Source organism: Galeopterus variegatus, unplaced genomic scaffold (assembly GCF_000696425.1).
Source record: "Galeopterus variegatus unplaced genomic scaffold, G_variegatus-3.0.2 Scaffold15872, whole genome shotgun sequence".
Taxonomy (NCBI): Eukaryota; Metazoa; Chordata; class Mammalia; order Dermoptera; family Cynocephalidae; genus Galeopterus; species Galeopterus variegatus.
Window position 1 is genome coordinate 942 of NW_007741983.1, and position 10,577 is coordinate 11,518.

The 10,577-nt window shown below is 32.7% G+C and overlaps 1 protein-coding gene across 1 annotated transcript; it reads right to left on the reverse strand.

Moving 5' to 3' along the window:
• Positions 1-441: 441 nt before the first annotated feature.
• LOC103582356 (methylsterol monooxygenase 1) lies at positions 442-9,756 on the reverse strand. The gene is made up of 5 exons (XM_008563975.1): positions 9,474-9,756; positions 5,529-5,677; positions 4,190-4,316; positions 2,797-2,951; positions 442-1,466 (listed from the first exon to the last, which is right to left on the reverse strand). Exons 1-5 carry the CDS (start codon positions 9,726-9,728, stop codon positions 1,271-1,273), a joined length of 882 nt encoding a protein of 293 aa, XP_008562197.1. The 5' UTR covers positions 9,729-9,756; the 3' UTR covers positions 442-1,270.
• Between the last annotated feature and the right edge of the window lie 821 nt (positions 9,757-10,577).

The window sequence follows — 10,577 nt, forward strand, 5'->3', positions numbered from 1 at the left end:
TGTTCAGTTGACCTGGGAATCTATAATTAACAATGACTTACTGCATGTTACCAAATGACTGTAAGAGAGATCAAATTTGCACACCACGAAAAAATGATTAAGTTTTGCAAGGATGAATATGCAAATTACCCTGAATAGATCACCATACATTGCATATATGTACTGAAATATAACTCCGTACCCCATAAATATGTACATTCAGTGTTTCAATAAAAAAATGTTTAAAATTAAAAAACATAGAACGGTTTCTTTTATTATGAAACTTAGTAATAATTTGGGCTGGCCAGTCAGCTCACTTGGTTAGAGCTTGGTGCTGCTGATAAAGACAAGGTGAAGGGGTTTGGATCCACCTAAAAAAAACCCATTAATAATAATTTAGTAATTTCTGCACTTTTCCTGATAATAAAAGGTGACAGCTAGTATTCAAAACTGGAAACCAGATAATCAGACAAAAATCACATTTATTTCAATAGCTCCAAGTGCAAATACAGCAAGTCAGTTCACAAAGTTTCAAGATACAGCTTTAAGTATAATGAAAACTTGATATACAAAAATGAAAGGGTAAATAGCAGAAATAAAGCTCATTTTTAAAAAAATTCAAGTAACCTGAAAAACCTTTAGACTAAAATACTCCACTTATATCAATTCAGAAATGCCTTAATTTACAGATGTCAGTAGTGCATTTTAATCAAAAAGGACTCTTCAGAGAAAGAATCACCCCAAACTGGTCAGCTCCAGATGGGAGTAGAAGTTCTCAGTGTTGGCTGTTCCTAATTTTACAGCTTCAGTCACTTACTCTATCAAATCATGTGGTGCAATCCATGATATTTTGATCTTCAGGCAAATTCTAAAGGATGTTTAAAGTTAAATATAAGACCAACACCACTATAAATAATTTTCTAAAATGACCAGTATATACAAGAATCTAAAAGACTTAAAGACCGATGTCAACTTCAGGCCTATGGTATTATTGAGAAAAGACATAGATTAATACTTCTTCCATTACTTAAAACCATTTTGTAAGGTTAGCAACATGGCCTTTAAAACTTCCTCATTAAAACTGTACTGAAATATATATTTATTTCTACATATACAGAACTTGTATGTAAAGTAGAAAAATTTCCCACCAGGAAGATAATTAAAGGTTATTAATGTACTTTTATCACTTAGCAGCCAACACTCATGTTTATTTCTCCTCCCCAGATGCAATGTTAGCTACTAGTTTCAATTCAGGAAAATGAGCGTCTTCAAGAAGATTCACGTGAAATATTTATTCAGTCTTTTTCCCAAACTTCTTCATCTTTTCATTGTAGGCATTAAACTGAGAGTCTGTTCCAAAAATTCTATCCCACCATGTAAATGTTGAAGCATAGTTTCCGATGAAGTTCATGTGGTGGAAATCATGATGCCGAGAACCAGCATAGAAAGGGATGAGATTTAAAGGGTTGAGAGGAATATCATAACCACTGAAATAAAAATGATAAAAATTATTAAGAAAATAAATACATCTCAAATAACTGACATTTTCTTTAATAGTCTTTTGCTCATTAACTTATTCAAATAACATTCTACTTTGTCTAAATCATTTTATTTCTGAGATGTTTACAAAAGGCAGAAACTTACAGAAAAGAGTGCATATTCTAGAAACCACTTTTAAGAAATAAAAAAACTTAAAAGATCTAGGGAAATTATACATTATACATGAGGGGATAAATGAATCTTTAAACACAGATTTTAAAGAACTATTATTTTTTCTTTTAGAGGAGGTTTCTCATCATAGTCTTTAACAGTTATAAATAAAGTTCATAATACTAAATATGTCTTTTAGGAAAAGCTATGTGAATTAGTTTCAAGCATTAAAAAGGTCAGGTATCACTGTGTAGCAACTTCTTTCACTTTTTTTACAAGTTGTAATTAAATGTACCATGATTAATTAAAATACCAGTGCGCTTTTCTACAGTTGGGAGAAAATAAATGATTTCAAAAAGAGTCCCATTTAGAGTATCCGCCTTTATTTCTAACTACATATCTAAAATCAGATATCCACAGTCATACCGTCTAAATCACCCCAAGCCCACCCTCCCTTTGAGGGGCTGACAGGGAAGGAGGAAAGGAGAAAGGAAAAGAAGGAAAGAAAAAATGAAATGGATATCAGTTACAATTTTGCTACAGAAGAGTATTCTCTGACTAAAACTAAAAGCATTGATTCTGTTACTTTAGTGGTTTAAAAATACTTAAAATTTGATAGACTGCATTCATGATTATAGTAATAAGTCCCAAGTTAAAATGCAATGAACATATAATAATTTTAACAAAATGAAAAATTAGCATAGTAAGCATTTTAAAAGGCATTCAATGTAAGTAATTTAGCACAAATGTCTTCCAATCAGCAGAAAGGAAGCATATGAAATACGTACAAAAAGTATTTTCACCTTGTAAATGCTTTTATCAGTTAGACGGTAGAGACAAGAAATAGTCTTATTTAGTGAAGGTTGAATTTTTCCAAATAAGCATTAGATTTAGGTTTATTACAGAAGGATAAAGAAATTGCTGATCCTGAATATTTATTTTATTTGCCCAAATAACTCATTATCACTACAAAATGATAACAGTATAGATCAGGACGTAAAAGCATCTCTAATATACAAATTTTTATCTAATGATTATGTTCTCCTGTTTTCTTAAAAATAATATTAAGAACACTAACTTCCATCAGTCTACTCAGAAGTAATCTTATGATCATGAAAATAAGGATATTTTATGATACCTTATACCTGAACGTAAAGCATAACTCACCTATGAACATCAATAGTTTCTATCAAACGAACAGTCACCCATGCCCAAAGAAGAATTACATGATCACACAAAAGCACAATTCCAATGAAAAATCCAGTTCCAAGAATTAGGGTTTCCAAAGGATGTGCATATTCAGCTTCCATTCCAAATGGAGCCTAAAACAAATAGGCAAGAATTCCTTAATATATTGTGATAGTTAATTTTACGTGTCAACTTTGTTGCGCTATGGTGCCCAATTATTTGGTCAAACACAAGTCTAGATGTTGCTGTGAAGGTATTTTTTAGATGTGGTTAATATTTAAAACAGTAGAATTTAAGTAGACTACCCTTCATAATGAAGGTGGGCTTCATTCAATCAGTTGAAAGCCTTAAGAGCAAAGACTGAGAAGAAGGAATTCTCAAGACTGCAACACGGAAACTGTCTGAGTTTCCAGCCAGCTGTTCTGCAGAATTTGGACCCAAGACTGCAACATTAACTCTTCAGAATTTCCAGCCTTATCCTGACCTACAGATTTCAGACTTACCAACCCCAACAATCACATGAGCCACTTCCTTAAAAATCTCTCTCGCCCCGTGTATAAATATCCTATTGATTCTGCTCCTTTAAAGAGGCCCAACTAAAATATATATTTTATTTGTGAATATAGTTTTATAAAATTATATTATTTCCATATGTAATAATAATATACCTACCCATACATATATAAATAATAGTAGTAATTCTGAATAAAAATATCTTTTTGTTCCTATCAAACATCAAAAGGTCTAGGGACATAAAGTCTTAATAACTGTCTTTGATGGTTTAAGATAAAGGCATTAAACAACTGACGTGAATTCTAATTTTGATTTATTTATGTGTATTTGTTCTGCCAAGAAAGGGATGCTTGATTTAGCATACCATGTAATTATGATCAATGCAGTTGTTTCCAAAGTTACATCAAAGCAGTTCTGATAAAAACCACTGTTTTTGTGGGAGTAAGCAACACAATAAAAATGTGTGAAAACTAAGTCAACAATTATTTTAGAAGTTTAAATATTAAAGGCTTATTGTGTTGGGGCCTCATTTAAATGTCCCTAACATTACTACAGTTGCTGTCAAACTACCAGGCATCTACCTATGTCAATATAGCATTCTGGCCGCAAGGATGAGAGTCTGAACTACTTCATGTAATATTTTTCTTTCAGGTCTCAACTTACTATTAAAGTTAGACACTGAAGAAAATTTGTAGAACGGGTTTTGTGTGTGGGTATGTGTGTGTTATGTTTTTAATAATTATGCCAAAGGAAAAGGAAATAAAAACATCACTGACAAGTTTTTTTTAAATGCTCAGGAAATAAAAATAAACATTTTATGTCTAATATAAAAAAAGTACTAAGTGTAATTCTAACATACCTGAAACTCATGATGAATTTTATGAATATATTTATATATCCTTTTGTGGTGTAAGAGTCTATGCAGGAAATAGTGCCAAGTATCCTCAATGACTGCACAACAAAAGCATCTTGCCAAAACCAAATACCTTTAAGATGAAAATACTATAATGAATATGACATAACTTTTACTTAAACAATCTAGACTTTTATTTGAGAGCACTGCCTGAGACACTATGTAAAACCAAATACACACTCACCAGTTCAACCTTATTGTATATACTGATGAACAAATTCTCAAAACTGGTTGATACAGCTATATGATATAACCGAAAGTAAGGTTAAAGAGACTGAACACTATACTAATTCTATTTCATTTTGACAAAAATCCACAGGTATAAAATCAGAGTTAAGAAACAAAATTCAAAACCACCAGAAAAAGAATAACATTGATGAAGGACTTGAACTAAAATCAGTAACACTAATATTGTCACTCTTTCCATCAGAGGACGTAATTTAAGTGCAATGGGCAAAAAATAATTTCTATACAAATGCACACATACACAGAAACTTTTATATGTTGCATATACATTATGTAATAAAAGGTATATATCTCTATATTGGTATATCTGTATTCAGTATGTCAGGAACAGATAGGTGAATTCAAGTATTATTTGAATGCAAACACACTCTGGATACACACACACACGTTTATATGAACACAATTTTTATAGACCTGAATCTCTTACATTTTTCACTTGTTTTAGACTTAAAATGTAATACGTTTTTTCTTAGTATAAGCACATATATCTGCACACAGTCATATAAAGGATGTTATGGACATTTCAGATGCTAGAAACTCCCCTTCCAATAAAATTTTAAAATACAGATGGCCCCCTATTTAAGGATGGTCCAACTTAAGATTTTTTGACTTTATAATGGTGCAAAAGCGATATGTACTCAGTTGAAATCAAACTACAAATTTTGAATTTTGATTTTTTATTATTTTTATTTTTCACTATTATAAAAATTTAATTTTGAGTATTATAAAATAGGCATTGTGTTACAAGCTATGATGTTTGGTAGATTAGGTGAATTAAATGCATTTTCAACTTATTATATTTTTAACTTAGGATGGTTTATCAGGATGTAACCCCATCATAAGTCGAAGTGCATCTGTATCAAAAGATAAAAATGAGAAGATTTTAAGTTTCTACAATGGTTTACTTTTTCCCTATTCGTTTACTTCCAAAGTGTAGAACAAACATTAACCAAATGAAGAAAGAAAATAAACATCAAGTATCAATTAATTGGATAATAAACCATGACTAAGTATAAAAATCAAATTTTTATCTACATACCATCTTGGCATTCTTTCCCAATCGTAAGGAATATTGAAATACTCTGTAAAATGATAGGTTCCAAAAATCAAAGGCAGCTGGATACAAAAGTGATTAAAGAGAATTACTTTAAAACATTTCCATTGGTTTTCCCATGTTTCTGGTTTTTCCTATGGAGAAAAATCACAATATTTAATATAATCTCTGCTATCAGTAGTTTAGCTTAACAACTCTAAGTAAATTACTAATTTTTTCTCTACTGTTTATATTAGACATTAATCCTATGTTAATTATGTTAATTTTATATTATAGTAACTAAGACTCAGGAATCACAACATCCTTGCCTTCTAAATTCTTGACATCTGCTATCATTACTTTAAATAGGTAAAGAAACTGTTAACAGATAAATCCAGCCAGAATGATCTCAAACCAAAGAGGTGCTACAGAATGAATAACTCTCCAGTCCTTGCTGCCCACAGACCACTGACTTCTTTTGCCAGAAGTTCCAGAGAAGAAGAAATGTGTGTTATGCTAAGATTACAGTTGGGGCCAACTGTTGAGGACGTTGTACACACAGCATCGGAAGACGTCATTACACAGATAAATTGATGCTTCCAGGCATTCGGCAGTATGCATTCCCAGAAGTAAGTGCATTTTTGTTCATATACAATGACAGAATCATATAAACTCTCTGAGCTGAGAACTTCAGAGATGTGTGCTGCTGATGAAGTTAGCAGATTCATGTCATAATAAGAAAAGTAAGATCAATGTAATGAGATGTTCATAAAACCTCATAAGGATACTAACTTGCTTAGCAAGCCATTATCAAAAAAACTAAATTTATTCAATTTAAAAGGCTGCAGTTAGATAAGAAAAAATGCTTTTGGTTTTACAAAAAGATGGTGATAATAAATATTCATTATTGTTTTGTTTTATATGACCTTACCTAAAAATTCAGAAATCTGTCAACGAAATTCTTTTAACTGAACTACAAATATCCAAAGTACGGGAACCGCTGCTCATTAGCAGAGGCTAAAAGAAGTCAACCACCTTGCCAAGGATCGCACAGGCAGTTATTAGCAGAATTTGGATTAAGTAAAATCTAGGTCTCTAGATTCAGTACTGTTCTTGAAATTCTTTAAGAATTATCTTCCTCACAAAAATAGGAAAACGCATTAAACTGAGAATCAATCCAGTGGCCTGGACTCTAATACCAGAGCTGTTACTAAGCAGTTAAATAGCTCTGTAATGCTCACAATTCAGTTTCCACAACAATAAAATAAGATTTGATAAAGTAATTTACAATTGTCTTTGTATTTCTACTTTGAGCATTATTGGACCCCACTCCTCCAAACCTCCTTTCTGTGACTGGGGACAAAATAAATTGAAGATTCAGGCCTGGGTTGGCAATGGCACAGTTTACCATAGAAACAATGTTTAACAGATTTTTAATTTCCTGGCTAGAATCTGATACTCATGTAGCTGTAGAAATTACAGTTTAATCAACTATAACTAATAAAACCATGTGCTATATTATTCAGAGTATGTATAAATTAGTAAAAAAGGCAATCAAAAATTCATGCCTAGTACAATATCAAAGTTTACCACGTTTTACTTTTTTATGCATAACTGCACCGCAATATAAAGAAATACCATTACTAGGGCCATAGACTTTAGAAATGTTTTTTGTACACATGCTTTTGAAAAAAGTTCTTGGAGAATTATTAACATATATGATTTTTTGTAATACACAGATCTTGCAAAGTCTACTTTATCTTTTCATTTCTGTAAAATCTCCCCTAACTAGCAAGCACGTGCATTAACTGTCAAGTTGTCTATTCTGTTTAAAAGCAGAAAGTCTTTAGTACTATTTCATTACCACCAGAAGCTATTTTTTTTTTCTTTTGCCAGTTTTAAAAATAAACAAGTTTAGGGCCGGCCTGGTGGCGCACTGGAGAGTGCGCCACTTGGGACTCCCACCGAGGGTTCGGATCCCATGTGGAGACCGGTTCCCGCTCTGGCTGAGCATGGTGCGGGCGCAACACCGAGGGTTGCGATCCTGTTGCCGGTCCCCGGTACGGGCGCGACACCAAGGGTTGTGATCCCGTTACCGGTCAGTAAAAAAAAAGACAAAAAGGAAAAATAAAAAAATAAATCAATAAACAAGTTTATTGTATGTGTTAAATAATATAATTCTCAAATATTTTATTTTAGAATTTCCAAAGTACTTAGCAATTGATACCCACAATTTCTTGTACCCTCAATATTATCAGGCTATCTGCCTTCAAAATGGAAAAACCTGTAATTAGTTTGTACTGATTTTTTTGGTTTCATTTAAAAATCCTTTATATTGTGAAAACTTGTACTGATTTGACATCATAATTTATTTTAGTACCAAAAAAGCTTAAAGCGTGGACTTTAGTAGTTGTGAAACTTAAAGGAAAACATGCTGAGTACAGACTTGAAACCATACTACCCAGTCTTTCAATTTGTTTATAAACAACTAGCTGTAACCAACTAGATCATTGGCTTATTCTTTCTCTTGCCACATTTTATTTTAAAGCTGCTCATACTCCCTTGACTGAAAAAGCTCTTCCTCTCTCTGGAAAGATTGCCACCTGACAGAGTTTGGACCTGTTGTCCCCCCAAAACTCATGTGGAAATCTGATCCCCAATGTGGCAGTGTTGGGATCCTTCATGAATGGATTAATGTTGGGGGGAAGGGATGAGTTCTCACTCTATTAGTTGCCTCAAGAGCTGGTTATTTAAAAGACCTGGCACCTCCCCGCCTCTCTCTTGCTTCCTCTCGCCATGTGATCTGCTTGTACCCACCGCCTGCCTGCCACTTTCCGCCATGAGTAGAAGCAGCCTGAGGCCTTCACTAGATGCAGCTATCCCAGAATTGTGAGCCAAATAAACCTCTTTTCTTCATAAATTACCTAGTCTCAGGTATTCTGTTATACCAACACAAAAATGGACTAATACACCACCTCTGACCAAATAAGTCAACTGCAGAGGTCAGTGAAGGAGGAAAAGGATGCTTTTGCCTGGCCAGCCATAAAACAAATCAGCTCTATAAATAAAGCAATGGGTGAAACACTTTTGTTCTTCCCTACCATGTACACTGACTAACCACCCAATGTATACTGAGTGAATGCAAATTATTACCCATAGATGAACGCTCAGAGTCTGAGGCTGTGTGCCCTTGAATTTTAGTTTGGCATGACATTTTAGAAAAGTAAATAGTAAGCATTAGAAACTATCATAGGTTTTTACCAAGTGCTACTAAATCATGTGTCTTTCTAATAAGGTAGTCAAGATTCTTCCTGAAAATTGTGTCAAGCCCATAGCCTAGCCTACATATTAGTAGAGTTCACGTTGTCCTGTATATAGCGGGCTCTCAAGAGACGTATGGTGCAATGAAGCAAATACCTGGAAATTAGGAACATCACCTCCTTATTTGGGATAATATAAATGGTGCTAAACTACCTACCACATTATTTTGGGGTAATAAAGCCCAATTTAACAAACTATTTTTGAAACACTATCAGTAATGATCTAGGACTATGGTGTTCAATACAGCAGCAACTAGGAACATGTGGCTACCGAACACTTTAAATAAGGCTAGTCTAAATTGACATAGGCTAAAATTAGAGTAAAATACATACTGGACTTCAAAGATCTATTATGAAAATAAGAATATAAAATACCATACTAAGCATTTTTTATTTTGATTACTCACTGAAATAATTTACATTTATGGAGTTAAATAAAACATATTAAAATTAACTTTTCCTATTTCTTTTTACCTTTTTTAATGTATTCTACTAGAAAATTTTAAATTATATATATGACTTCATTATATTTCTATTGGACAGTATTGATTTAGAATCTCTCAAAATTAAATTTATAAATATAATTCAGCAGCACTAATATAATAGTCCATTTCAAGTTTATCATACTCACCTTTTGAATTTTGTACTTTTTCATGAAAGGTATAAATTGAAATAAAAATCCAGGTAAACAGAACAAGAAATAAAGGACTTCATGAACTATAAGGGATCCCCATGTTGCAATCTGGAACTTTGTATAATTATTCAACATATAGTTCCAAGCATTTTTAAATGGTTCTTGCAGAGGATTCTCAGGTAAAAGTGAATCTACATACTCCACAGCCAAGGATGCTGAACTAAAGATGCTGGCACTTTCATTTGTTGCCATTTTCCAAATCTCTGCAGACAGCTTTATAATTCTGTAAAAATAAATAAATAAAAACTAAACAATAAAATTCTAAAAAAATGGTTTTAAAAATGCATCTTCCGATAACTTTTAAAATGACAATAACTAAAGGAATACCAGTTTCTCAGGTTCTAAACATGTGATTAAAAAAATCTACTAGATATCATCACCATCTCCATTTGTTCATGTAGCTTTAAAGACCACATGCCACTTTCAAAAGCAGTATCTAAAAGAACAACAGTGGAACAGAAATTTTGAGGTATCTTTAAAGAGATTTTCAGTGTGGCCTCCATGGAAAACCTTCTAATTTCAATGAGCAATAGTTGGATTTAAAAGTGCCACTTAAAACCAAAATAACCTATAAAGAAAACGTTTGTCGAACATAACTACATACAATAATACTTAAAAATTAAGTATTTCTGACTGGGGAATAAAAAAGACAATCATAAAGTTAAAGACCAAATGACAAACTGGAAAAGGTATTTCCAACACTCATGATAAAGAGCTACAAAGTGTGCTTTAGAAAAAGAGTAAAAACCCAATAGAAAACTAAAAAAGGCCATTCACAAGCAGTTCACAGAAAAAGAGGACAATGGTCACTAAACAAGTAAGAAGCTTAACTTCACTTAAATGAGGAAATGCACCCTAAAACAAAGAGATACTCTCTGTCTGAGTGGTAAATCTCTACAAGTTTAATAGTGCCCAGTACCCATACTGGCTAGGGTATGAGGAAAAGAAGCACTACCATACATTGCTGGGGGGTAGGGAGGGTGGGAAATAAATTATCATTTGGAAAAAAAATCATTAATATCTATCACAATTCAAAATGAA